The following is a 26,427-nucleotide window of genomic DNA, read 5'->3' as shown; positions in this document are numbered from 1 at the left end:
TTACACGTAACTCAGTCCGCCATCAACCCCCAGGAACTGACCCGTCACATAGCTTGCCCCGGCGCTCGCTGCGAACAAGATGACATTCGCAACTTCGTCCGCAGTTCCATTGCGCTTGATGTATTGCTGAGCCCGAAATTTCGCCGTCAGGGGATGATCTTCCGGGGGAGCGTAGTCAGTGTCGATGGGACCCGGGGAGACAACGTTGACAGTGATGCCCCTCTCGCCAAGCTCTTCGGCCCAAGCGAGTGTCAAAGTATTCAGGGCGCCTTTAGTGCACGAGTAGAGTGCGGCCTGTTTAGCCCCAGTACGCGCTACCACACTGCTTAGGTTGATAATGCGGCCACCGGGAGAAGCGAGGTAGGGAAGAACAGCTCGCACGAGGAGGTGAGGGCCTCGGACGTTGGGATGGAACAAGGCGTCGAACTCCTCGACTACGGCCTTCTCGGTGTTTTCCTGGAAAGTCGCATGGCCGGCGTTATTAACGACGATATCCACTCGACGACCTGGAAAAGCCTCCACGGTCGCACGAACAATATCATCACCGAAAGTAATAGAGCCGGCGTCAGCCTGAACGGCGATGACCTTCACCCCGAGCTCTTGGATCTTAGCCCTACTGAGCTGCGCCGCATCGTGGTTGGAATTGTAATGGAGGACAATCTGCGAGACGTTAGTTTCTCTATTCATAGATATCTCGATACGCGAGAGGCCTACATCAGCACCACCCTTGGCCAAAGCATAGGCAGTCGCGAAGCCAATGCCATTCTGCTTTGAAGAGCCAGTGACAATGGCCAGTTTACCAGCAAAGTCAAGGGACGACATTATCAGTGAAAGCGACAAGGGAAGAATGGCAGATAAGCCAAAAGAAAGATATTTGATGATATAATGCTGGAGAGGCGCCGGAGTTGATCGAGGCATTCCAACCGGCCATAGTGACTCTTATATCCCAGGCGACGACCTATCCGGTAGTCGCCGGAATCAGAGATAATGACAAATAGGTTCGGACATCACTGCAGACATGCGATCGCGAATATGGCTCGTATTCTGGGATCACCTTCTGCATACCAGAAATGGCGTGTTGCGGGCTTCGTTTGGCGAGATCGTTGTCGAGCAATTAGCCCAGGGCGCAGGGATTTTGAACCACCATTGTCAGATTTCGGCAGCACTAGAGTCTGCTCCACTTGCTAGAGCTATCGTCGCATCTAAATATTGGAATGTTATTGGCATGCTCAAGTACTCCGGCCAAGCTCAGCGGCGCTAAAACTACGAAACCTAAGAACCCATTCAGCGATAGCATCCATAGATATTTCTAAGCAACAGCTTATTTCTAAGCGGCGGCATATTCATCACCAGCGGCGTATTTCTCAGCATATTCATACCATGATGCAAAACATACTTTGTAACTAACTAGTTACAGGAGTAGATCAGTTGATTGACTACTGCCCGAATCGGGCATGTCGACGTTGTCACGGACCAATCATATCCACGGATGGAAATCCCTGATGCCATAATCGTCTTTACCCTCTTTGGGCTCCTGCCTAGCAAGGTTAAAGGTCCTAAACAGCTGGAAGTGTCCACTTCTTATCAGCCGAGTTACAGCCCTGTATGTTAGGCCCTACGATCAACCCAAGACGCTTATGGGACCACTCTTGATGTCGACTTACTTCTTCCGCGACACATCACCTGCATTCAGACGCCTGGTAACATTTCAACAATCTCGTCTCTAAGGGCGACTGATTTCCAACACCACCAGAAATATTGCACGCCCAATCGAGATCTGCAAAGTCAAGTATGAATACGTCGATCCTGACTAAGTTGATTGGGTCGAAGCCTTGATGACGTCAACTGAGGTTTTTTGGGATCGCGATGATTTTTTTTTGTGCGACTGTCTCTTGCATCAAGGATGAGGATATTATCGAGGCATGGAGAGCGTCTAATTAATTACGATGAAAATGGTTTGATGGATTGGGGAATGAGTCGGGTGTCTAATGGTTGTCAATACGGCGACACCTGGACGGAATGAAGATATTGGTTTTCGATATTCCCCTATCATTGCGATACACCATAGAATAATACAAAATGTATTAGATGATATTTGCGAAAAGCATTTCATCTACTCCGTACTCCCTTTCGGGTTATTAATAAATTTTTCCATATCGCTTTTGCCTCTCTGTACTCTGTCAATCTTTCAGCGTTGCTTGCAGCGTGCGATCAGCTTCATCTTGTCCCATCATCGATCACGAATTGTACTTCAAACTACGGAATGAAAGAAGTCTTCTGCTTTTGAATTTTCCACATCACTGCGAAGCCAATTCAGAACACAATTCCTCTCCGCGACATCGTATAAATCTGTAGCGGAAACAACGACAATCTATTTTGTGGATGGACTTCAATCACTTGAACAAGGTGCATGCTGCGTAATTATATCAATCTCAAAAGCCAACCTTAATCTACCATCCACTACTCCCAATCGCATAAAAATTCTATCACGGACGAAGATGAAGCTTTAATTGCATGAAATTGCAATAAAAATAAAGTGGGACAGGGACATGGTGGGTCGTCCCGGAGCTAAGGTACGAGCTAGTACGGAATAGGCATAGAGTCGTTAGGCCCAGCCCGACAGGGACTACGATACCTTTGATAATTCCTTTACATTTTCGACATATTCTTTTCTTCACAATCCAGGGGCCTTTCCTCATAGCTGGCCCGTAGTTGGGGCCAGACGATCTCAAATCTGCCTTGAGAGTGAATGGTGGCTGTGCAGTTAAAGATAGCCGTCCGGCTCAGTAGCGCGGTCGCTTAAAAGGCTTAAGATCGCCAACTCTCTACAGCCTGCAGAAACAACCCACGCAAAACACCCTCACGATGCAACTCATCGACTTCCCCACAGAAATCCTTCTGCTGATAGCAGAGCAATTTGAAACCTTCAGAGACATCAGCAACCTCGGCCAAACGACACATGATCTATATAATATCCTCAACCCGTACCTCTACAAGCGCAGTGTCGATGATTCACGACGAGGATTAGCACAGGCTGTTGTCAAGGGACACGTAGGATCAATTCAAAAATTCATCGACGCAGGCGCAAAAACCTATATCCAGGAGAGCATATGTTTCGGAAACATACCCAGACAGTGGCCGTTAATCTGTCTAGCCGCGTATGAAGGACATGCAGAGATCGTGCAACTCCTCCTGGACAACGGGGCAAATCCAAATGCAGTGAGTAAGATGAGGCGAATACGATCACACGAATCGAATTACATGCCACTGCATCTTGCCGCTTCGAAGGATAGACTGGATATAATGAAGATACTTCTCGCAGCAGATGGTATCTTCATCGACCCGGTGACGGATATGCGTCCGTCACCAATGATATATGCATGTGAGCATGGCTCGCTGGAGATGGTCAAGATGCTGGTCGAGCGGGGAGTCGGGTGGAAAGTTCTCAAGACGAATTCCCCGCATAGCCCACTATCGTATGCTGCCATTGGGTCTCATTATGATGTCGTGCGGTACTTCCTTGATAAGGGCGCCGATCCTAACTATCGTGATCCGGCTCAGCCATCGGCGCTAATGCTTGCGTGCAAGGGGGGAGATAGGAAAGTTATCAAGGCTCTACTGGATAAAGGAGCCGATCCGAGTGCTAGGGACGAAGAAGGTGATGGCCCGTTGTCTATTGCCGCTGCGCATGGCCATCTGGATATGATGAAGTTGCTTGTGGAATACGGTGCTGTCGCTACTGGTTCTTCGCCGGGGGAAACAAACCTACCGATGAATTGTGAGGAGGAGGGGAATCAGGAATGCCTCGAGCTGTTATTGAAACTAGGCGTTGGCGTGAATGATCTCGACGTCAAAGGCTGGGGTGCGCTACATCGAGCTGCGCACAGAAATGATATCCGGACGGCGCAGTTTCTTTTGGACCATGGTGCAGATCTTGAGATGATTGCAGATGAGGATACCCCGTTATATAGTGCCGTCTATGGCCAGGCGGAAGAAATGTTCGACTTTTTGCTTGAGAAAGGGGCAAATCCAGATACCCTTCCGGATCATCCTGAGAGACATGGAGCTTGGTTTGAACCGCAATCGGAGGAGGAGCAGTCAGAATCAGAATCGGATTAGCTACTATACGCAAATGCGATGTGTATTAACTTCAATATATTTATATTCCTAACTTACAACTATGGTCTCAGTACTAAGCCCAGGCTACATGTTTTCTCTGCCTTTTAGATTGCCTTATTATATAATACTAGGCCGGATAACTAGCATGTCCTTTATCCATGGTGTCTATATCAAGGTATCGGCTAAACCCTACATTCTGGCCCTGCAAGCCGTTCATAGGCCTTGGAAATGACTTCATTTGATGCTGCGCACTCTGCAGGAAATTCAGTACGAGAATGAGGCTAAGCCTCGAGTCGAGAAGTTAGTTTTGTTGAACAGATTGAATGCTAAAAAGAAGGCATGGCATCCGCGGTAGGAGAATTTCGATATGCCGATATATGAGTACGCTTTATAACCATGGCGCATGATATCAAGGAGGATTTTCAGCTCGGCGTGAACTGACGTATAATGGGTATGGCTGATGGACCGTGTTGCTCGTACTAAACAGCTTCACTCCAAGCGGCACACGGCAACTTGCTTTAAATACCGCCCGCAAAGATCAAACAACAATGTCTGTCGCTTCGGCATGCCTCGTGAGCTTCTAAACGCATCCAAAGTAGACGAGCACGGCATCATTCACCTTGCCCGTAACCATGCTTGGGTCAATCCATGGAACCCCTCAATCGCCAGCTGCATCCGCTCAAATCACGACATCTCCTGGATTCCGACCGTATCGAAATCGTTGTCTCTTCTGTATTACATTACCAACTATGCTACCAAGGACGACGTGTCACCGTGCCACATGGTGACGAAAGCTGCATTATTGAAACAGATGATTGAACGTGTCGCGGAAAAGGTCTTCAGTTTCGGTTTTCGATAACGAGGTGGTTGCTTCTCGATCGCCACCCCAAATCCGACCAGCTCGAAGATGCACACAGATAGAGCTAGAGCATGGCCATCGACCACCAACGAGGACAAAGGCTTTCTCCACGTTTCGCAATATGACACGTCAGGAGAGTCATATAGTTAGTTAGATTTATCAATATTATGGAGTTTTGACGGAAGTTTTGCGACTGGTAGAATAGTATGTAGTTCAGGTGGTGTGGGGCTGGTGTTGTTAAAACTTAGGTGTCACTGTACCGCAGCCCCTAACGACGGTCAGAATATCTGACACCAGCTGATTCAGCGATTGGTAAGATTAGTTTCAGATCTCCTCCTCCAATACTGGTCTAGATTTTAGAAAGATCCCCATCCAACACAGAGTGCAAAAACAACAAGCAGGTTCTTAACGGCCTTTTTCAAGATGGGCGCATCGCTAGTCGACGTACTGGTCGGAGTCACAGGCGTCGTTGTTGTTGATGGTCTGTCCATTGAGGATGGCGAAGGCGAGCTGATTGGTAAGGATACCGACGCCGATAACATTCCCGAGAGCTCTGTTGGAGCGGCCAGGGTAGCCGAGCTCTCCGCCCTGGTCATGGTGATGCCTGACACGGAATTGGAGAAAGCAGGCACCGACGACGGTTCAGGAAAGCCCATGCTATCGAGATCGTAGCTCTTTGTCATCCAGCTCCCTGTTGGAGTATGGCTGAATGAAGTGGGCGCTGCCTCTCCCCTCACGGTGATCGTGTCGCACACAACCTCCCATTCCGAGGGTTCAGTGCCGCCATTTGTCAGACACATGAAATGGTCGCTCCAATGGTACGGGTATTTATCGTTGGACGTGTCCAGAGCCGGGTCAATCTGGCAGAGCGTGGCACAGGTAACGGGATACGCCGGACTATCGGGGCTCGTCGCGGAAGTGATGTTGTACACGGGACCCGAGCAGCACTGCGCGAACCGAGGAGCGCTGTTGATACCGAAAGGCGGCGTTTTGCATACCAGTCCCGGGAGATTCTCAGGCCATTCTGAAAAGGCCCCGCTTGAGACCTCGTTGAAGGTAGGGCTGCCGGTACAATGGTTAGCGGCCATCGATGCGTGTGCGGGAGGAGGCTCTGTTGATTGCCAAGGAGAGGAGAAACACGAAATTGGTGATTACATAATGATCTCTAGCGCTGAAACCCCGCACTTACGGCGACATCTGACGCTGTGCTTTTATGGCCCAAAGATAAAACTCATGTAATGGTTCGAAAGGAAATAATAGATATACTTGGGTATGTCATTATTGATCAAAAGTTTCCTGCGATTTGGCAATATATCGTTGGCAACTACAATATCAATCAACCGAGAGATTTTTCCCGCTCTTGATACACTTCGAAAAGTGACTATTAAGGTATCGTCCAACAAGTATTTTTGAGTGGCTCAAAGTTGATGAGTTTATGATAGAGAAATGTGTCAAATTCATATCATTACGACCAGGTATATCAAATACCCACGGTCCTGCGATACAGTTGAAGAGGTGCTTATAACGACAGGCTATCCGAATTTTGCAGCAAGAAATCAACCATGTCAGAATCCGGAGCAGCGATCAATAGGCCAAGCTGTCAGTCGCAATCAGTGCAGAAACCATAGAGACGAGGGGTTTGTGGAGTACGATAATTGGTGATGGAATATCAACGGATATCTGACTATGCTATGGACATGTGCTATCCAGCAAGGAGACAATGTTATTCCGAATAGTATCACAATTTGTTATTACATTCAAATGTCACGATATGATTATAAACTTCTTGAGCTGATACATCGCCAGTCTAGCAATGATATATGATAGACCTATATACGAGAGACGTTAGATTAGCGGGAAAATATCAATTTATATATATCTTCTTAACCTCGTCACTAGGTCGGTCGGTATATGGATAAGTTCTGGTCAAAACAAAATAAATCAGCGAACCTAGACTAAAAAGATTATCTTGGAAAGTAGGATAAGCATCCTAGTTAAATCTAGGATGGCGAAATCTCGTCCTAGCCACCGCTGATAGCTTAGAACCTAATAAAAAGGCTCCTCTAAAGTCAGAGATCTTCAGATTTAGGTCTAAGTCAAGCAAGAAGTTTCTCGGCGAAATGTAGACGACGCTAATAGAGTATAGGACAGCTAATCCTTTAGCTATCTGCTTAGCCCAGTGAAGGCGAAGTTCAGTTATCAGCTCTTAGCTATACCGCCTAATATATTCTCTAAGGTCTTCGTTTTCTAAATACTCCAAGCAAGGTTACGTAGAAGCTTTCTAGTAAGACGGTCCTGGAGCGTAGACCTAGGCACGTTAAACATGTGCGTAGCCTTTCGGATCGATGGAATTTGATTAGTCTGAATAGCTTGTATAGCTAATAAGACCCTGCCTTCTAGCTGAGGGTCTTTTCGGCTGGTTTCAGCACGTTTTGGTGGCATAGCTGTGGTCAAAAGAGGGGGCGGGTTAAATCGATAAATTTTGAGTGGCCGGCTCGGTTGTGTTGCCGACTCGCTTGTGGATTACGTTACAATGTTCTGCCATTATTATTAATTGGCTAATCATTGATTTTTTACACCAGGATTTGAATATTAACCTACAACAAAGAAAAGTCCCCCTTCCCAATATTTCGCGTCAAAGTAACCAAGCACGATGATTTGTTTCGAAAGACCAACGAAACATATTAGAGTAACCTCGATTGGTAAGGGCTTTTGGGGGCTTCAGGCTAGTCATTGACTCTATTCGCATAAAAATTTGGTGGAAGTTTTCCGTCCCGAGCCTGTCCAGGGGCTCAAGCCGCAGATGCCTTGTGAATCAGTGTAAGCGGTTTATTCCTCTAACCATGACTCCCAATCGCCCACGCTGTTCTCCTCCCATGGGCCGGCTTCAACATCCACTCTTTCTAATGTGGGCAGATCCTCTTTATTCTTCTTGCAAACAACTCCGATGTCAAGCTGTCCACTATTTCCATTTAATTGCGCGGGTGGGATGAGTATCTCCCAGGCAAGAAGGGATGAATCATCGTGAATAACCCGAATTCCTTGGTCTGCGTCTCCTCCTACTGCCAAGATATAGTCGCTGATCAATTGACGATTACCTTTCAGCGGCTCGTGAGTATAATCGTCGCAGTTTTCCGAGCTGTCGCTATCGTAGCCACTGCCATACTCCAGCTTTGCCCCCGGCATTTTTATAATCGGGGCAATAGCAAGGGCCTGTTCATTCGCGTACGCCATGCAAAACCTAAATGCGAAATCAAATTCAGCGGTGTTCAGTTTCGACAGGACATCGGCGTAGTAGGCTAACCAATCATCTTTCTCTGGCGTCCATCCAAGCCCGAAATTGCGAAGCAAGTAGACGCCATCACCATACCAACCCCATTCTTCAGTTGAAATACTCGGGTCCCATGTCAAGGTGTTGCCTGCTGCCTCGTAGGCGTCCTTTTGAGCCTATCAAAGTCAGTTTAGGCGTGCTTTTACCACAAGATACTTTCCGTAGTTAGCTACCGGATGAACAGATCGATATCCAAGCAATGCTTTGCCAGTCCAATCAAAGCCTTCAGTTGCCAAAGCAAGGCAGATAAAGAGCCAGGTCGTAGTGAATACGGAGAATTGGAACCATAGATCTAACCTGGCCATAGTTTCCAGGCAGGAATATCAAAGATCGAAAATTAAAGCAAGACATGGGGAACCCAGGAGATGATCAGGGGGTTTATAATAGACACCTTCGGCAGCTAGGTCTGTCACCATTAGTATATTATACTGCTTTAGGCGGCCTTAGGCGGCCCTAGGTAGTGCCCTATATAGCCCTAGGCGGCCTAGGGCCGCCCGCGGGTACAGTCACCCAGTGGAAATCCGTGAATGGGGGTCTCTATCCGAGTGTCCGACGGGCGACGTTGGCCAGTATCCAAGAGACATCACTCAGTACAGTAGACACACTCCTTGATGATGCGATCGGATTATCAGAGCACAATGATCTCTCACAGAGTGATTTCAATGAAGTCCCGGTGCAATATCTTTTGAAATCATTCGAAATCAAGCCCAGTACCCCCGCGCGGCTAAACGAGCTCCAATTCCAGCTCTTTACGGACTTTGTCTCTACGTGGCGGTTCTATTTTGACAACGCTCCTACCTGGGAACGTTCGTTTTCCCTCTTCGCTGCCCTTGCGATTGGCCTATTGCGTATCGCAGCATGGGACTTTGAGGTCAGAAATGAGGAGCTGCCGATCACATTTTCCTCTCTTCCACGATGGAATTCGCCTACCGATGAAATATTCTGGTTCCACAACTATCTGATCGTGTGCTGCAGCTCCGCCCAAATAGGCACTTGTGTGGCTACAAAAGCAAACGATTTCGTATCCCGCGGGGCCAACCATGCAGGGACTGTTCGTTTAATAGCCATTTCCATCCGACATATTGCTCTTTTCGAGATATACAATGGCGATACACTTCTTTCTCCCCCTATTCCCCTGGTTTCCAATACTTCTGCCCTGTCTTGCTCCCCCGGATTCAGGATATTGGCTTACCTATTCACTTCAGACCCCTGGAAGGCATCTTCGGCAAGCTCCGGGGAGCGTTGGGGAGTTACAATACCCACGGAGCTTCTCGACATGATCCTTGAGACAGCCACGCCAACGGACTTGGTCTCAATGGCACAGGCTTCTCTCTTGGTTGAGAAATGGTATTACTCTTCCATTCCCCAAATGAATGGTATCAAGCTACAAAGCTTCACCTTCTCAATACCTTGCTGTGGCAAGCGAAATAAGCCAGGTGCAACTGGGGTTTACTACTCGGCCTGCTATACCTGGTCACACATGGAATGTACAGACTTGTCCTCTGGCGTGCCATTTGACGCTGATAAGTATATCTGTCCCGATTGTCAAGAGAACACAATTTGTACTGCTCTTGAGACGGGCGGTATTCACCAAGCCTACCGTGCAAAGCGACAACGGAAAGCATGCAGCGTCGTCCATGGTGACACAACTACAAATTTCCGTTTGCGAGTTGGCAAGCCATCCTATCGTCGGCCAGAGTTATGGTTAATCCGAACCCTCGGCCCGCCGCCTCCACGGAATGTCGACTATTTGATATTCTTCAATGGGGTATTTTCTGGTCTTGCGTATGGATTCGATGACTAGCTCAAATTCTGAGACTGCCGTTTGACCACCACATTCAACCAAACCCAAGCATCACAACCGTTCGAAGTCATGCTCCAACTCCTGCATTTAATGCAGCGTTTCGACCTATCGCTCATTGAGGGCCAAGCTTGAGTACCCTCTTTGCGGCGACAGTTCAAACAAGAAAGCACCGCCTGCCAGTGCGTACATTTGACCATAACGCTTTTGATTCCACAACGGTAAACTGTTTTAGCTTTGGATATCATAGTGGATTAAACCATAGTTAAAGACTATAATGTGCGCAGACAGATATAAATACCAGCAAAGCGACCCGACCCAATCCTAAGACCCCCTCGGTCGTCGTAGATCCCATCCTCTTCGGGGTTTGAAGAAGAGCGTTTTGTGACTCTCCTGTGGTACATCAATATCGGCACAGAACCAACAGGACTAATTCAAGTGCGCCAATAATATATCCCTCACCATGCTCCAGGAGGCAACCTCTCTATATTTAATGTGGAATTATCAAAGGGAAGTCCCATCACTGGGTCATGCGTATATGCTCTCTCGGTACATGTCTAGTGGCCAATACGAGGGAGGATCTTAACTTTGCCCAAGGAGATCCAGCACACTTTCCATCGGGTAAAATCATTGAAAATAATTGCTATAGGTCAAGGCTTACTATTAATAGTAGATTCTAAATAAGAAAATGTTGGATAAATGTGCAAAAAGACATGAAAAGGTCGTGCCCGGGATCGAACCGGGATTGCCAGAAGATGTGAATATTCAGAATCTGGAGTGATGAACCATTACACTACACAACCTGAGTTGTGGAGAGCGAAATTTTCATTTCTAGAAATAGTGGTTGGCAAATTAGAAAAGGGACAAAAAAAAGGAAAGGTCGTGCCCGGGATCGAACCGGGATTGCCAGAAGATATGAAGATACTCAGAATCTGGAGTGATGAACCATTACACTACACAACCTGAATTATGGAGAACAAGTGCTTTTCTTTCTACAGGAGCTGATATCAGGTTTTACAGCTTTCAGGTTGTTCCATAGAGGACACCGATATGCATTATCAGGGGAGAAACGTGATATATGGAGCGTGGTATATATAAATAGGACCGTCAATCCTACTCCAGTTCACACCATAAAAAGGGCCATAGATAGCAAGCAGTTATTCTGTCCTCCAAGGGTTAGTCTGTTGAACAAATCAAGTCATCTTTGTTGCCTGGCCATTCCGGTCACGTGTCAGAGCCTGATATGGATCACGTGATGTACAGGCCCATCTTCAGCCGAGCACACAAACTCGTCAGAAGCTAGAGATATATTGCGTTCCTTAGGATTGGTATAAACAGCATGCTGGCCTAGTTAAGTTGACTTCTTTTTAGCTATGGCCTTCCTTAACATCAATTTGGAGAAAGGGCAAAAAAGACAATAGGTCGTGCCCGGGATCGAACCGGGATTGCCAGAAGATATGAGTATTCAGAATCTGGAGTGATGACCATTACACTACACAACCTGGGTGTTTGAAAAGCCTGCAGTGTCTTGACTAACAAGACTAGGGGCATCGGCATTACTCTTCTGGTCTTGGCCAATGGCGTTGTAATGGTGTAGCAGAATTAAACGAGTGGTATACATAAGGCCAAGGCATGAACGGTCTCAATAGTTCCTCAATTCAACTCAGAATTTCTATGAATTAGAATCCAAGCATTAGTACCTAGGTGATTAGTATACAGTTCACCGACTAGATACCAATGAGTTCTAGTATATCCCGGAGCTTAAGAGAGTCTGATAAGCTTCTGGAATTTGAGTTAGGCAGAGTCAGTACGAACAGGATACCGTTGATACTATTGAGTTTATATTCAATTTGATATTGTCCAAAGTACACGGTGTAGATTGGGCGGTGCTCCAGTGCTTGTGAAAATACCACCACTTTTATCATGCTTCGACTTATGTATAAGAGCGGAACTCGAATCAGCTGCCCAATTTCTAGCGTCAATGTCCTTCATAGCCGATTCAGGTTAATGATATTATCACTCTGGGAGCTTGGCTAGGGCGACATATCTGGTGAACGATAATGTAGGCCTAAGAGGCACTCACAAGATAATAGGAATGTTCATCTAAACAAGCAAATCAAGTATGTGTGGACATTTGGTCCTTACTAGTTAATACTGAATTTCTTCTTGATGTTAGGCCGGGATTACTGTATTAGGTTGAATTATGGGGACAGGATCTGCTCTTGGAGGTAGCTTCTCGATAAAAACAGACTTTTACAAAATGAACCACCGATTGCTTCGACCATTTCGGTGCACAAAGGCGATTCGGGGGCAGAGAGACGCCTGGAAAGGCCAAGCCTACGCTGAGCTCAAAGCTGCCTTCGCAGAGGCGGCATACTTTTCATCCGCCAAGAGAACGCTTGGTCTCTCTCGAAAGGAACAGAATGCGTTACAGGAAACAGAGCTGCCTGTCATTGAACATACTTGGAAGACACTCAACATAGTGGCTGGTGATGATGATGCGAATGACAAGGCTATGGTGAGAAAGGACCCCTTGAAAGCCAAATTGACTGCTACTGCTAGTTCTAACATCATGTAGAAAGAAGCTCGTCTTCAAAAGATGGCCCAGTTTTGGAGAGAGCTGTATGACTTAGCTGTCATATTTATGCCTGATGCATCTTTCAACATTGCTGACAGGGTCGAATGCCAGCAGCTCATTACAACCATCGAAGCATGTGAGGAAGAGCTTTATCACTGGGAAGAGCTCCCAGAGAGCTTAGCTCGGCTAATTCAGGCCCAAGACGGACTTCGAATCGATAAGTACCCGATAGTTTCACGCAAAGGAGCCGAAACTGCCTATCGCCTTCTTCATTGTCAAGGTAGTCCAGAATATCTCAGCATCGTTGGACTTGCCTTTTCTATCCTGATTGCGTACACTTGGTCCATTCGTCGCGCACCAAGAGGGACCGTCATTGACCTGATGGTTCTCAGAGCCCCGCCAGAACATATTGTTCCGAGGGCGTGTTCTGCCTGTCGAAGAAGAGTGTTAGACGATCCTTTTGCTTACTACGCCAGAAACAATCCGAACTACTACGTCGTCAGAAGTTCTCAGACTGGCTGCGGCCTCATTGACTGCACAGGAGGCCGTGTACTTCTTCATCCTTTGAAGAGCCGTTAAAATTACGTACGCGCGTTGAAGAAAACCTTGGAAGCCATTCCCAATCCCCGCTTCCGCGGGGGTGCTCAATGGGAGAAATATTTCCTTCGCCATGGTCAAGAAGAACTTGGAGAGCTACCTAAAACAGTCGAGCGCAAATGCTCACATAAAGGGTGTGAAAGTACTCTAGTGGATGGCACTCCAAGGTGGACCATTCATCCAGTTGCGACAGTCGTATTGCGCCAATTTACATGTCCAGATTGTCGACACAAAGGTGACTGGAAGCCAACAAACACTGCGATTAAATATGTCACCAGTGAAAGTCTCAGCCGTACCTGGAGCCGGTTCAAAAAGAAAGGATGCGATCTAACACAATACCCGCGGCTGGCAGACGTGTACTTTTCCCAGAGCCACATAAATATTCGAATCGCGCAGATCAAGGAGGCCAAGAGACTCATGGACCAGAAAGCTGCAAAGTAGCCAATCCAAAAAAAAAAGGAATGCTTTTTGATTCCACGCACTTCCGTTATATGACGGTTCTGCTCTGTAGTGCCTGTTTTTCACTAGCTTGCTTGAACTGACCAAATCTTCTCGTTTTCCATCCACTCTGTCACACATTATTTCGTATGTTTCTTAAGAGTGGAGTTATAAATAGTATAGTTAAATATATAGGCCTACTACCTAAGTAGTGGAAGATCTGTATATAGTTATACCCTGGCCGGCTTAATTTATAGTACAATCAATCTTAATCTCCTAATCCAGATAAAAACCTTAGTACAAAAATTATATATTTTCACCCCGATGCTGATCTAGTCGAGCGGCAATATATACAATCTATAATGTCAAAAGTCTTTGTTTACTATTACTACCTATAAAAACAGCCAACCGCAATAGAAAGTTTGCGAGATCCTTCATTGAAGGCCATCATAGACCGGCACGGGTGCTGAGACTCAACGCGAAGCGCCTTCTTCAAGAGAGTAGGCTCGTTCAACTCAATGGAATTTTCATTGAGACACTCAAAGCTGCAGGGGAGCATTTGCCTTTCCCATCCACGGAGCACAAAGAATGGCCTGCATGGGCCACAAAAGCCAGAGTCAGGACAATGTTGACCCATTGATGTCACTACTTGTCGATCCCGAAAGTCACACAGCAGAAGATCGAACTTGCCCTTCGAGCCAGAGTGTAATAAGAAATTAGGCGCAGGCATGAGTGGCTATATGCTAGTTGGACGTATTGGAAACTTTCCGCAACCATACATAAGGTTAGGTAGCAAACGCTGTTTCGAACTGTTCAATTACTGGCGGCAGACAAAATACATATTATGTTTCGACCCAGGACCAAATATCTGAGATGAAGCGATACGTGATGGCCAAACTAGTTTTTCTCCTATCAATGCTCGATCCGGTTTCTTTTGCGTAGTAATTTCGTTCGGCGTGAGGAATGTTGTGGCTCTTATTTCTGTTTCTGTTTAATATTCTTCTGATAGCTTCGAATGATATCCGTGGATTCAAGGATGCAGGGACAGGCTTTGCAGTAGAAAGGGAGAAGAGCCATGTATCCTACAAGGCCTATTGAAGTTTCGTGATCAATAATAATATCATACTGAAATTCTCGCCGTATCGACGATATATTCTTCAAAGATATTACTAGATACGTATAGCGACCCATGTACCGACAGGGGTGGCGAGGTCAGAACCAGCTGTCAAAAAAGGGTTGATTTACCATAAAAATTCCCTAGGACACCTGCTATTCAACCAAATCTCCATCTCAAGTAGCAACACATTCATAAATTGGGTTCTTAGTGCAGTTGCATGTTAGCCCTCACTGGACCGGGTTGAATTGTCTACATGCCTATCTCTCGAGGCCTTATCGCGCGCCAAACCGGAAAGGGCGGGCGCGAGGGGGATGCCATCGTCATCGCAGACTCCCGAGTCTCCAGCCTCACTTCGACTCCTCCAGTTTCACCTCTGGCGCGTTCATCGCAACTGCACCCATTAGTCACGCCGCTGCCAACCGCCAGTCATCGCCCCGAAGACGGAGCATCAAATCCCTCAGTCCCGCATCATCCCACTCGGAACCGGGATTGCGAAAAGGATCCAGACTCCTGAGCAGAGCCACGCGTGGGCCCAACGCTATAAAAGCACCCACCCGCCGCGAGCGTGATCTTCATCTTGATCTTATCTGATGCGCTGATTCACCCGCGAGGCCTCCGATGGCAGCAGCAGCATGGTGGTGTTTGTCGACCTGGAACGCGATGCCTTCACCGAGCATCCCGCATCGGCGCTTTCCCTGGAGAAGCCATTCCCGCCCAAGCTGAGCGTCGCGCCCTGCTCCCCCGTTGAGGCCGACTTCCCACCCTCGCCGACCACGTCGGACGACGACCACGACGTGCACACGAGCGTCTCCCTCGCTCCGGAGAACCCCAACCGGAATGCCTTCTCAGCGGCCCTGAGCTGCTACCCGTGCGTGGGTCCCTGCTCATCACCTCGCCCCACACTGCTGCTAACGTGCTTGGTTGCTGCGGTTGTAGTGTCGTCAAGGAAATCGCCCGTGCCGTCGACTTGAATACCCTCCACGCACTGTCGCGGACATGCCGCCAGTTCCACGTCAACCTGGCGCCGTTCCGGCACCAGCTCGTGCGGGAGACCCTCCGCTGCGAGAACGAGTATATTGAGACGGTGGAGGAGATGCTGGATGCCGGGACCGCCATCCCCGACAGCGTCAAGTCCGTTCTGCGCCTGCTCAGCCGGGGCAGCTCCGGCGCGGGACGCATGACGCGGGGCAAAGTGGGCAAATGCGCACGCGACATGGTAGGCGAGTGTCGACGCTGCAGCAAGGTCGTGTGCCGAGTAAGTATTGTCCCGAGCTCGAGCTTCCCGGGGAAAGGAGAAGGAATCGAACCAAGCTAATTCGCGGCCAGAACTGCACGATCAAGCCCCCGTCCTCGACGGCGCTCAAGAGCCGCATCCGCCGTCTCTGTCGGACTTGCAATGTCGCCCCTCTCTCCTGCCACATCCCTGGCACCCCAACAGATATGCATACCGACATACCCAATGGGATGGCCGCGGCCACGCTCGCACTGAATGTCTGCAACTGTGACGACGCCGTGTGGCTGTGCGTCCAGTGCGGACAAACCCTGCGGAGTAGCGACACCACATACCGGCGCGTGTGGGCCTGGCGCACGCGATATAGCACGTACCTAGGCGGCGGGCTCGGAACCGGCATTGGCGAAGGGTGCCAAGGCGTGAAATGCGGGCGCGGCGAGGCCTGTCTCGCCGCGCAGGAGATCGAGCTAGAGGTCGACTGCGAAGCCGACGAAGGGTCTAGCGACACCAGCAGCATGGGCAACAGTCCCGCCGGGCCTCCGTCTCACCACCACGACCTGGTCTCCGACAGCCACGACGACGAGGAGCCGGGGTATTTCCGGCAGGAAGTCATTGGGCTGGGCGGCGTGGTCAAGCACAAGGCCAAGAAGCGCGTCATGGTGGGCGCTTGCGTCGTCGAATACGAGGACGAGCGTGAGACTGGCCGGTATCTTGTCCGCGAAGAAGCCGCGCTGCATCGCGCTTGGTGCGGGTGGTGTTCGAGGGTGATTCCGGCGAAGAATGAGCTTGATCACGATCGATGAGCCGTTTCGGGTTTCTGCGGGCTTTGCTTCGCGTCGGTTTGATATTGCATTGCATTGTGGCGACTTGCATACCGAGACGTTCTAGGGTCAGCGTATAAGGTTGAATCCACTTGGATTGTATATAATTTTGACCAAAGGGGATCGATGAAATCATCGTCCGTGACAACAATTATTGGTCTAGGGCACTGTTGATTGTAGTAATAGACGCCTATATACTGGCTATATATACTCAGAAGTGCAGATTGATCAACACTAGTGTAATATACCATAATCATCAAAGTAGTTACCACTGTCCGGTAAAACTTGGATCCATGTCCAATTTGCTTCTATAGAATGTCAAATGTTCCTACTTTTGATGCCCAGATTGAACCAAGCAGAATCCCAAACCAAGGGATATCATTATCAAAGCAAGATCAGCGCGGCTCGCCAATACATCAATCCACATAGACCCCCTGCTCAAACTTGTCATGGTCAAAGAACCGAGCCACAATTGCATTGCCGTTGAAAATTCGGCCTTCGAGTGCATTCACAGCCTGCCACGCAAGGAAATTGAAGGTCAGCCATGCACCGCTGCATAATCCAGAAGATCCGATCCGACTCACCCGCAGAGCAGATAATGGGCTGGTAAATTTGACAAAGACCGGGATTGGAGTCCCCACATCGCGAGCAATGTAGACCCGCTCCACGCTCCCATACTGCACACAGTCAACATCAGCCCCCATGCATCAGGATGACAAAATGTGGGGGAGGGAGAAGGGAAATACCTTTTCAGAGCACTCCTCCCCAATCTCCTGCATCAGACCGCCGCCCTCGCTACCCTGCAGTTCGGTATCGAGGTCCATCCCATCCAGCATTCCACGGAGAATAATCACCGGGCTCATCGGGCCGAATTTTCCTGTATCCTCGCCGCCCTTCCGCTTGCCGCCAATGATTGTGCCCCGTCCAGCGGGTGTCACGAAGCCTCCGCCCTCGGAATCGGGCCGCTTTTTCTGCTTCTCGACCTTGACCTGTAGGGGTTTGACGATGCCCGAGCCTGTTGCACCTAGCCCAGACCCCTTGGTCCAGCCGTACTTGGAGAGCAGTCGTTCCGCAAAGCCCTTTTGGCCGGGACGGAGAGAGCGCGGGGCATCTTCCTCGGCTGCTGGTTCTGCTGGCTGCTCCTTGGCGAAGACCTCTTCCAGCTCGGCCTCGGAAGCGGGGATATCTTGAGGGGGCGGAGGGAGTGTATAGCGGACGGGAGCACGGGATATGGTTGCTGACGAGGGTTGGAAGGCATCGAGGGCCCGTGTGGGTGGAGGGGGGATTTTCTCTGATGGAGGCGGGTTCTGGGATTGCTGTAAGCGACGCATATATGCTTCGTCTCCAGTGGCATCGTCTGGGAGTGGAGCACGGGGTTCTTCTGGGGGTGGCGGCGGTGGTGTGTAGTCGGGCATGTCAGCATCAGGGTGCTGGTTCATACGTGCACGGCGCGTGAAGGCATAATCGCCAGATGCGTCGTCTGGGACCGAGGCTGGAGGTGGAGGTGGAGGCGGCACGTCATTGAGATTTGGCGGGGGCGCAAAGCTGCTCGGAGGTGCGAATCGACCTGTGAATTCACCGTCAGAGCTGGAGTTGTCAAATTGAATGCGTCGAGCAGGGAATGCATACGATTCACGGGTCGGTCGTAGTCGTCGCTGTCCGAGTCCCTGCTCGGCGAGCGTCTCATCCGATGCGCATAGAGGCGATCCTTCCAATCGCGGACCTCCAGGATCTTCTCATCGCTGTGCCGGTATTCTTCGTAGTTGTTTGGTCGCGAGGGGTCATAGATGTCGTCCCAATTCTGTATAGCCTCCTGCGGCTCGCGGTTCTTCTTGCGCTTCTTCCTCCCGCCGCGTTGTCGCTTCTCGCCCATGTAGTAGCCAAAGTCATCATCTTCCGTCGCGGCCCAGTCTGCTAGAGTACTCTTGGCCGGTGTAGCAGCAGGTGCTGAGGCCTGCCCGGGACCGGGTGGTAGAGCCGCCTTGGGAAGTGTTGGTTTAGGCTTGGGCTTCTGATTGGAGAGCTGTGGTCGTTTGGTGGGCTGGAATCGAAGAGAAGCTGTCCGGTGGAGAGTAGGTGAGCAATGTCTGTCTTGGTGCGATCATGAAAGATATTCATCAGTACCAGGATTGAGCTGCTGCTGCTTCTTCGCCTCCGACTCGTCGGACTGCGCGTCGTTGGCCTCGGAGCTTTGCTTGAAGACCACGGGGGCGCGAGAGATTGTGCCAGGAGTCGACTCGGCCGAGGGGTCGAGGAGATTCGCATAGAGCGACATCATTCCCCCGCCTTTGGACGGGGTGGGTTGGGGTGCCATGGTGGTGGAGTTGATCGAGGAGACCAGGAACAAGCGCTGAAGCAATCCTGATGATGTTCGGCGATAAGCGCTGTTTGGTTGCTTTGCACCGACTCTATCGTCACGAGATTCCGTCCTTCGCTGCGCATCTGCAACTCGTCAGGTTCGACCGAAGCTATTCGTGAGCAAGAAATATACAGCGTGAATCTGATGTGAATGGTGTTCCAGCTCCAGCATGCAGATCGCCGTGGTAGTTCAGCTTAGTAGCGTGTAGATAGCCCGGACCACGAGCACAATGATCCATTTCGCGGGGAAACCGACACATTAAGCCCCAGCCAGCTGGGCCATCCCATTTCCATTCCTTGTGAATCCTCCTCCGCAAAGCCTCACGTCGTGGCCAGCATGCGCTCTCGCTATTATTGCAGCCGCGTCTTGCAGCGACGAGTCCCCGCTTCCCCCCACGCTCGGCCGGCATTCCTCCGTGCCCCGTCAACATTAATCCCGTCCAGTCTCCATTGCAAACACTCCCTCCCCATCTCCATCCAGCATCCACAATTCCTCCAGCTACGCACCATGTCGTCTACCCCCGCCAAGAAGGAGTTCCTGTGCATCCTGCCCGATAAGCCCGGTGCGCAGGCAAAGCGTCTCGAGGTCCGGCCGTGAGTCCACCCCTCGCTGCAGACGACCCGCGATGAATGGCTCACAGGTTAACCCAGGTCCCATCTGGAGGGCGTCAAGCCCCTGGTAGCTGCCGGTTCAGTCGTGGCTGGTGGTACGTAGTGTTCCATTCTTATATCCACCCTTCCTCTGGTGGCATTGACTCCGATCGGAAGCACTCCACCCTGCAACCGTGATGCTAAAGCCTTCGTGCACAGGCGCAATGCTCGAGTCTCACCCTGCCGAAGGCGAAACACCCTCTTTCAAGGGCAGTATGATGCTCGTGGTGGCCGAGACCGAGGCCGCGGCGCTCAAGATTCTCGAGAACGACATCTACTCTCGCACGGGCGTGTGGGATCTCGAGAACGCCCAGATCATCCCGGTACGTGAAGTCCTGCTGCAAGCTGTGAAGTGGCGTGGTTTTTGCTAACATTGTGGGTGTAGTTCAAGTCTGCCGTGCGTGAGCAGCTGTGATTGCAAGACGGTTAATGGAACTTCTTGTATTGCATATATACACCTAAAATCTCAGTCTATGTGGGAACTGGCCGTCATTTGCGGGTTCAATCCAGCCCAAGTCAGAATAAGTAGTATATATCAGTGATCCGGGTAGCAGTTAATGACGCTATTCTATTGCGGAAGTATCTGCTCTACCATCTCAGTTTGAGCTCTGCGCATCTTACAAGCATACGGGTCCTTGGTCTGCTTCCACAGATTGCAGTGCCGATGAGTGTGTTCTCCAGCGGCGAAGAGTCTGGAGACTGCAGTCCACCCGACGTCAAAGATCACTTGTAGACAATTCACTCAGTTTAACCGGGTCTACTGACCGTATAGTGAGCGGGTCGGCACCAACTCCCATGAAATGTACGTAAATGTCGAGGAGCCAAGTTTGGCTTTGTCGCAGACCAGACTATCCCATTACTCCCAAAGCTCCGATGTTCTCTCCATCGATTCTGCTATGGTCCCACGGAATCAGGAATAAGGGTGTTCCCAGCAAGCCTGACAAGAGTCCAATCCATTCTGTGAAGACACCAAGGTGGCCGATTTATTATATACACGAACAGGAATCAGACGGGCAGGCGTCGAAGCAAGTCCGACTCTGCTTGCAGCACTGCAGCAGAACCAGACATCGCTCCGACGACGAACCCACTACCCAGCTCTCCATGAACACCAAAAACCAGGCAACGACGCCAGCTCAAGGACGAAGGCACAGAGCCCGAAATAGAAAACCAATTGGTCTGGAGCGATCCGCATCAGCCGATCGAAGAGATTTGATAGAAACAATGAAAAAAGCACACATGACAGTGACGGTCCGGGTCTCGGTCCCTAGTTGAGGTTGCAAAAAAAGAAAAAAAAAGATGGAGACATGGCATCACCGCAGGCATATCTCCCCGACAACGGGAGACGGAATAAACACCGGGCTATGTTGGCCCACGCTGGGTAAAGGGTAAAAGCACAAATTCAGTATATGAGGTCTGGAGAAGCGGCGCGCTATAGACCTGCAATCCTTCCAAACAACGTTTTCCCCCGGAGCGCCAAGGTAACAAATACACACGCACACAACACACTCCCTAGGACGCGGTACGAAGATAGTGGATTATGGAAATCATTAGGCTTCCGTCGCGAGTCATCCCTCCAAAGTAGATAAGAGAAGCGAAACTGGATCACAGTGAGATGGGTATGGAAAGGCACCATTGTTCGGTGGACGGCGGGATGCCGTGCTGCTCCGTGCGGTCAAAGAAATATGGAGGGTGGTCGACGACGGTCCGCGTCCAAAAGACCGACTTGAAGCCCGAGCGGCCAGCGTCCCGGCTGTCGAGAGGCAGGCGACACGTCTAGAAGGCCTTGCGATCTCCCAGATTGCCGGGCTTCTCGTCCGTGTCGATGTGCCAGACCACGTAGTTGGGCAGACCAACGACTTTGTAACCGGCGCGCTTGGCCATGCGAGCGAACCCTTCGGTTTCGGCCTGGTTCTCGAAAGCGTACGAGGGGAAATTGATGCCTGGGGAGATGATCAGAACTGCTGCAATGATCGACCGTCGATTGGAACATACCTGTCCGGTGAACATCGGCCTTGACGAGAATGTTGACGCCACCAATGCCGTCAAGCTCGACCTCCTCATCCTTGTTCTTCCGCCAGTCACCCATGCTGACGAGGTATGTACGGCCGGTGTCGTACTCCTTGTAACCCTCGGCCAAAACAGTGTTCGGGTCCAGACTCTGGCGTAAGCGTCGGCCCTTGTCGGATTCAATCCACGAGTTGTAGTCGACTATGGAGAAAGCGAATTAGCATAAGCCCCAGTCCCGACTCCATTCCCAGACTTACAACGACCCTCAATATCGCGACCGTCGCGATAGCGGTGGAACCAAATGTCTACAAAATAGCGATTAGCGCACCACCTCAAGCCGAATCAGCCAAGAACACATACTAGGTACTAGAATGTCCTTGTCGTGGGCCATGAAGTCCTCCAGAATCCGCTCGGGGCAGTCCACGATATCAACATCGCGCCAGTACACCCAAGAATGGTCCGGCTTGAGAGCCGAGTAGAGCAAGTAGTTCCGGGCACGACCGATGGCCTTGCGACGAGGGCCCTGGGCGGCGAAACCGTGACGCTCGGCCACGTTCATCTCCACGTCAGCACCAAAGTCCTTGCGGACGACGGTAGCACTGCGGAATCGGATTTTTTCATCGGCGTGGTTCTGGATACGGTCGAGCTCGGACGCAAGGTTGGCCAGCGTCTCGTCCTTGGAGTCACCAACAAGGAATGCCAGGTCAATCAGCTCGTGCGGGTAGGTCAGCTTGTACAGGAGATCGAAGTATTTCTCGAGGTAGGGGGCGGCGTCGCGCAGAGGGGTCAGGATCAGCACGCGCTCCCGGTTGGAGACGGCCTGGGAGGATGACTTGATGGGGTTGAGGTTGACTTCGGTGATGGAGGTGCTGTTAACTTCGTAGGGTTCGTGGTGGTTGAAGAGGACGGGGGTCTGGGCGTGGCCGTTCCATTCGACCATCTCGTTGATGGTCATCTCCATCGGCGATTTGGACGAGCCGTAACAGTAGAAACTGGAGCACACACACACACACCACGCGGTCAGCATCGCACACTGGTACGGACAACACGGCCAACAAGGACAGGGTCTGCATACTTTTGCATCTCCGACGCAGACTTGCTGACGCCACTCCACAGCAGGATGACCAGACCGGTCACGGCCACGGAGACCAAGAAGCGAGTCCGCGTGAGGAGCACGAGCACCGCCCTCCATGGCGGTAAACGGGCTCTGGCGGACTTCCAAGTAACTCCGCCCTTGGGTAACAACATGATGGGCGAGGAAGGTTGGTGTGAACGAGAGTGGGAGGATTTCCAGTGGACTCAGGAGCCTTGCACAACGGCGACGATCCCGGGGGTCTCGATCGCTGGTCGAAAACCCCTAGCCGACCGAACGAATGAGGCCTCAGAGGACGCGCGTGAGGGCCACAGTCGTGTTCGCCCGAGATGGTGGATGGGTTGGTAGTGAAGGAGAGGCAGATACAGATACGGATAGGGAGGGAGGAAAAGAAGAGGACGGGATCGCCGGGGAAATTGGCCGCCAAGTGGGCACGGGTCAAATCAGCGCTGAGGCAACCGTGCCCAACCTCGTCTGCCGAGATCACGACGGGCTCGGCATTCTCTCGTTTCTATCGATTCTACAGTCTCGGTTTCCTCGTGCATTGGAGGATAGGGGGTGATGGTGCTGCGTCTCGACCCCGGAAACCCTGTGTTATAGCCCGACGGCGATGATTTTGGCTCTAGTTATCTAGAGTTATCCTGACGAGACTGAGCCGTGTACCTAGCATGTAGTCAACGACCATTTCTCCCCGATGCCTTGAAGCTCTCTACTTAGGCTGTAGAGTACAGGGCATGATTTTTCTCTTGGACCCAGTTGAATTGCGTGTCCCTGACGCAAAGCACTCTGAACCGGCCGGGTGTGGCGTTCGCCCTGAATTGGCCAGATCTCCAACGTAAACATCGTACAGAATCACCCGAGGGCAGATTTTATCCCTCGATAGATCCTGTGGATTTATACAAAATAGAAATCTGGGATAGCCTTGATGCTGGCTGAAACAGATCGGGAAGTCTGAGACTGCGGGAGACAGTAGAAAATGCCAGATGCACTCCATCTATCCATATGCATAGATACATAAACGCATGTACGCTCACCGAGTCACACATTTATTTGAAATTTCCGCTGCAGAGCACGCATCCATTCCACTATCTTACGCATTCTGCACCTCCCCTCTCTGGACGAGAAACAATGGTATTTTCCTGCTGCCTGCAGGTCTCCACATGATGCTCCACGGGAAACTCGGCTCAGAGCTGCGAGAAGTATGACATTTGGAATATAGCATTCGATTTCCAGGAATGAGCAGCGTGAAACAAACTTGCATAAGGTCAGGTCGCACTACGTGGCTAAGATCTTTGTTTTGTATAGCTCGCCCGACCAGTCTACTCAAACATAGATGTACCACATTGCAATCCCGTTACAGAGAGGTCATCGAGTACACCTGAATGGATCTCAACACAAAGACAACAGTACATCAGCGGGAAAGACAGGTAACCGACTTACAAGCCCATTGAAAACGGCATCAATCTACGATTACGACTGAAAAGCAGTTGCTGTCACAAACGACAGTCACAATTATAGACAAGAAAAGATCCAAATCAACAAAGGAAAAAGAAAACACAAAACAGCCACCCAGTCATATATCCATATCATAAACCGCGCCAATAAACAAGTGACAAATGAAAAGAGCCACCCATTTTTATATAATGAAAAAGCAACTTTGGACAAAACGAACCAACGAAAAGGGTAATAGAAAAGGGAAAAAGCGGACCAAAAAAAAAAAAAAAAAAAAAAAAAAACACCGAGCAAAAATGGGCACCTCGTGGCTCCCAAGAAACTCTCAGATACTCTTACAATGCAGACACGACACGACACGGACGCTAAAGGGTCAAATGCAGCGGGGGAGGACTGGGAATGATTCAAAGTAGAGGTCGTCATCCAGGGGAACGCAGGGGCAGTAGACGGAACCGCTGTCTGCAAGGGGGAGGAGGAATCCGGTGGGGGAGAAAGGTAGAGTTCATAGACACATCAGGATCGATATCGGCATAGCGTGTGCGGTTATCAGCACATGGTTCATGGCGAGCCCATCAGGGATGGGCGGCGCGAGGCCGAAAACGTCAAGGAAGACTGGGGATACGGGAAAGTGGGCGACGATGGGCCCGTGGTGGGAGGCGTTGTGCTGAGATAGGAGCTGCCGAAGCTTTGAGATGTGGCACTGGGTAGGGCATCGTGTTGCAGAGAGTCGGGTCCGATATTGGCGGCGATCTCGTCACAGAAAACGCGCAGGCCGGGCAGGGCCTTCTTCTGGCGTTTGTGCTCGGGGACATCGACCAGAGCCCGGGGGCTAGTGTTCTCAGCCTTGGGGGAGCGGAACATCTGCTCGTATGACTTGAGCTGGAATTCCAAAGCACGGTTACGGTCAGCCAGCTGCTCGTTCTCGGCCTTCATGGCGCGGATCTCCTGCTGGCTGGCCTGGTTTTCTTGCTGGAGCGAGGTGACCAGCTGCTGCAGCTGCATGCAGCGGACCTGGGGCTGGAGCTTCTCAGAGAGTTGAGGCGAGACTTGTTCCTGGCGGATCAAGTGGACAATGATGGCCAGCATAAAGTCGATCAGGTACACCGCGCCCTGAACGATGTGCTCCTTGGACTGGGGCAAGCTCTTCGACGGGTTCCAGCCAGCACGCTCCAGGAAGAAGTCATGAATGCGGCTGTCCAGCTCGCGATGCAGCTGGCTGAGGTTCTTTCGGCGATTGCCCTCCGCGATGCGGTGCTTCTCGCGCTGGTCATCGGGGTCGGGGGAGATGGTGCTTCCCTTGCGCTTGCGTCCGCAGAGCTGCTGCAGGGGCGCCTTGCGGGTGATGTTTTGAGGCGCAATCAGAGTCATGATCTCAGTCTGGGAGAGATCACTGGGCCAGTCACCCGAGGCAGCCTTCTGGGCTGCAAAGGACTCCTGCCAGGAGCTCTCTGCCGAGTTGGCCGGCGAGGGCGGCGCAATGATGTGGTCACTGCCCGACCACGGCGACTTGAACTGGAAGCTGTCCTGAGGCCCCGGGGTGGTGGGAGCAGAAAAGGCATCCTTGACGTGGAAAGGATTGAAAGGCCCTCGCGGCAGCGGCTCCACGCGAGGCAGGGGAGGCAGTCGGCGGTCCTCGCCCAGGTCAGAGCCGGAGGTGGTTGATTTGAGAGAGCTAGACTCCCTGTTAGTTGATGCCAGACATGTCATGCGGGCTATCAGCACTCACGGGAGCGAGCAGCGTCGCAGCATGTCGTCAGTCATAGAACCCATTTCCTCATACATCATTGTAGGTCGTCAATATATGCGTATGGGGTGATATGTGCAAAAGTGAGGATGGTGCGGAGCCGACGCGAGGAGAATCTATATACGGAACAAAAAGGGACGAGGGCAATGGTCGTCCTTTGCACAAGCACACGATGTATTCACACAGAATCGCAAGTCAAATGGATCGGGCGAGGCCGGTTGTTGCAGCGA

At 50.7% G+C, this 26,427-nt stretch overlaps 12 protein-coding genes across 12 annotated transcripts; 6 read left to right on the top strand and 6 right to left on the bottom strand.

Moving 5' to 3' along the window:
* N7459_009940 (SDR family NAD(P)-dependent oxidoreductase) lies at positions 1-822 on the bottom strand (the record flags this gene model as incomplete). Its single annotated transcript, XM_056949108.1, has 1 exon — positions 1-822. One exon carries the CDS (start codon positions 820-822, stop codon positions 1-3), a length of 822 nt encoding a protein of 273 aa, XP_056796333.1.
* Positions 823-2,865: 2,043 nt separating this feature from the next.
* N7459_009939 (uncharacterized protein) lies at positions 2,866-4,119 on the top strand (the record flags this gene model as incomplete). The annotated part of the gene is made up of 1 exon (XM_056949107.1): positions 2,866-4,119. The coding sequence occupies one exon, from the start codon at positions 2,866-2,868 to the stop codon at positions 4,117-4,119; it is 1,254 nt and encodes a 417-aa protein (XP_056796332.1).
* A 1,215-nt stretch (positions 4,120-5,334) lies between these two features.
* N7459_009938 (uncharacterized protein) lies at positions 5,335-6,175 on the bottom strand (the record flags this gene model as incomplete). Its single annotated transcript, XM_056949106.1, has 2 exons — positions 5,335-6,040; positions 6,168-6,175. 2 exons carry the CDS (start codon positions 6,173-6,175, stop codon positions 5,335-5,337), a joined length of 714 nt encoding a protein of 237 aa, XP_056796331.1.
* A 1,632-nt stretch (positions 6,176-7,807) lies between these two features.
* On the bottom strand, positions 7,808-8,614 carry N7459_009937 (uncharacterized protein; the record flags this gene model as incomplete). Its single annotated transcript, XM_056949105.1, has 2 exons — positions 7,808-8,425; positions 8,483-8,614. The coding sequence occupies 2 exons, from the start codon at positions 8,612-8,614 to the stop codon at positions 7,808-7,810; spliced, it is 750 nt and encodes a 249-aa protein (XP_056796330.1).
* A 44-nt stretch (positions 8,615-8,658) lies between these two features.
* On the top strand, positions 8,659-10,113 carry N7459_009936 (uncharacterized protein; the record flags this gene model as incomplete). Its single annotated transcript, XM_056949104.1, has 2 exons — positions 8,659-8,713; positions 8,783-10,113. The coding sequence occupies 2 exons, from the start codon at positions 8,659-8,661 to the stop codon at positions 10,111-10,113; spliced, it is 1,386 nt and encodes a 461-aa protein (XP_056796329.1).
* A 2,257-nt stretch (positions 10,114-12,370) lies between these two features.
* N7459_009935 (uncharacterized protein) lies at positions 12,371-13,267 on the top strand (the record flags this gene model as incomplete). Its single annotated transcript, XM_056949103.1, has 2 exons — positions 12,371-12,628; positions 12,689-13,267. 2 exons carry the CDS (start codon positions 12,371-12,373, stop codon positions 13,265-13,267), a joined length of 837 nt encoding a protein of 278 aa, XP_056796328.1.
* A 91-nt stretch (positions 13,268-13,358) lies between these two features.
* Positions 13,359-13,726, top strand: N7459_009934 (uncharacterized protein; the record flags this gene model as incomplete). The annotated part of the gene is made up of 2 exons (XM_056949102.1): positions 13,359-13,419; positions 13,506-13,726. 2 exons carry the CDS (start codon positions 13,359-13,361, stop codon positions 13,724-13,726), a joined length of 282 nt encoding a protein of 93 aa, XP_056796327.1.
* A 1,746-nt stretch (positions 13,727-15,472) lies between these two features.
* On the top strand, positions 15,473-16,874 carry N7459_009933 (uncharacterized protein; the record flags this gene model as incomplete). Its single annotated transcript, XM_056949101.1, has 3 exons — positions 15,473-15,708; positions 15,777-16,095; positions 16,167-16,874. 3 exons carry the CDS (start codon positions 15,473-15,475, stop codon positions 16,872-16,874), a joined length of 1,263 nt encoding a protein of 420 aa, XP_056796326.1.
* Positions 16,875-17,308: 434 nt separating this feature from the next.
* Positions 17,309-19,206, bottom strand: N7459_009932 (uncharacterized protein; the record flags this gene model as incomplete). The annotated part of the gene is made up of 5 exons (XM_056949100.1): positions 17,309-17,407; positions 17,477-17,569; positions 17,639-18,459; positions 18,522-18,950; positions 19,017-19,206. 5 exons carry the CDS (start codon positions 19,204-19,206, stop codon positions 17,309-17,311), a joined length of 1,632 nt encoding a protein of 543 aa, XP_056796325.1.
* A 552-nt stretch (positions 19,207-19,758) lies between these two features.
* N7459_009931 (uncharacterized protein) lies at positions 19,759-20,316 on the top strand (the record flags this gene model as incomplete). The annotated part of the gene is made up of 4 exons (XM_056949099.1): positions 19,759-19,844; positions 19,902-19,957; positions 20,061-20,224; positions 20,287-20,316. 4 exons carry the CDS (start codon positions 19,759-19,761, stop codon positions 20,314-20,316), a joined length of 336 nt encoding a protein of 111 aa, XP_056796324.1.
* Positions 20,317-21,674: 1,358 nt separating this feature from the next.
* On the bottom strand, positions 21,675-23,156 carry N7459_009930 (ANP1/MMN9/VAN1 family protein; the record flags this gene model as incomplete). The annotated part of the gene is made up of 5 exons (XM_056949098.1): positions 21,675-21,841; positions 21,894-22,109; positions 22,166-22,213; positions 22,269-22,900; positions 22,984-23,156. 5 exons carry the CDS (start codon positions 23,154-23,156, stop codon positions 21,675-21,677), a joined length of 1,236 nt encoding a protein of 411 aa, XP_056796323.1.
* A 1,855-nt stretch (positions 23,157-25,011) lies between these two features.
* N7459_009929 (putative HLH DNA binding domain protein) lies at positions 25,012-26,238 on the bottom strand (the record flags this gene model as incomplete). Its single annotated transcript, XM_056949097.1, has 2 exons — positions 25,012-26,125; positions 26,180-26,238. The coding sequence occupies 2 exons, from the start codon at positions 26,236-26,238 to the stop codon at positions 25,012-25,014; spliced, it is 1,173 nt and encodes a 390-aa protein (XP_056796322.1).
* Between the last annotated feature and the right edge of the window lie 189 nt (positions 26,239-26,427).

This window comes from Penicillium hispanicum (assembly GCF_028827665.1).
Source record: "Penicillium hispanicum strain IBT 35686 chromosome Unknown utg000008l_segment0_segment0, whole genome shotgun sequence".
Classification (NCBI taxonomy): domain Eukaryota; kingdom Fungi; phylum Ascomycota; class Eurotiomycetes; order Eurotiales; family Aspergillaceae; genus Penicillium; species Penicillium hispanicum.
The sequence above is the reverse complement of the archived record's forward strand: the minus strand, read 5'-3'. Positions and strand labels throughout refer to the sequence as shown.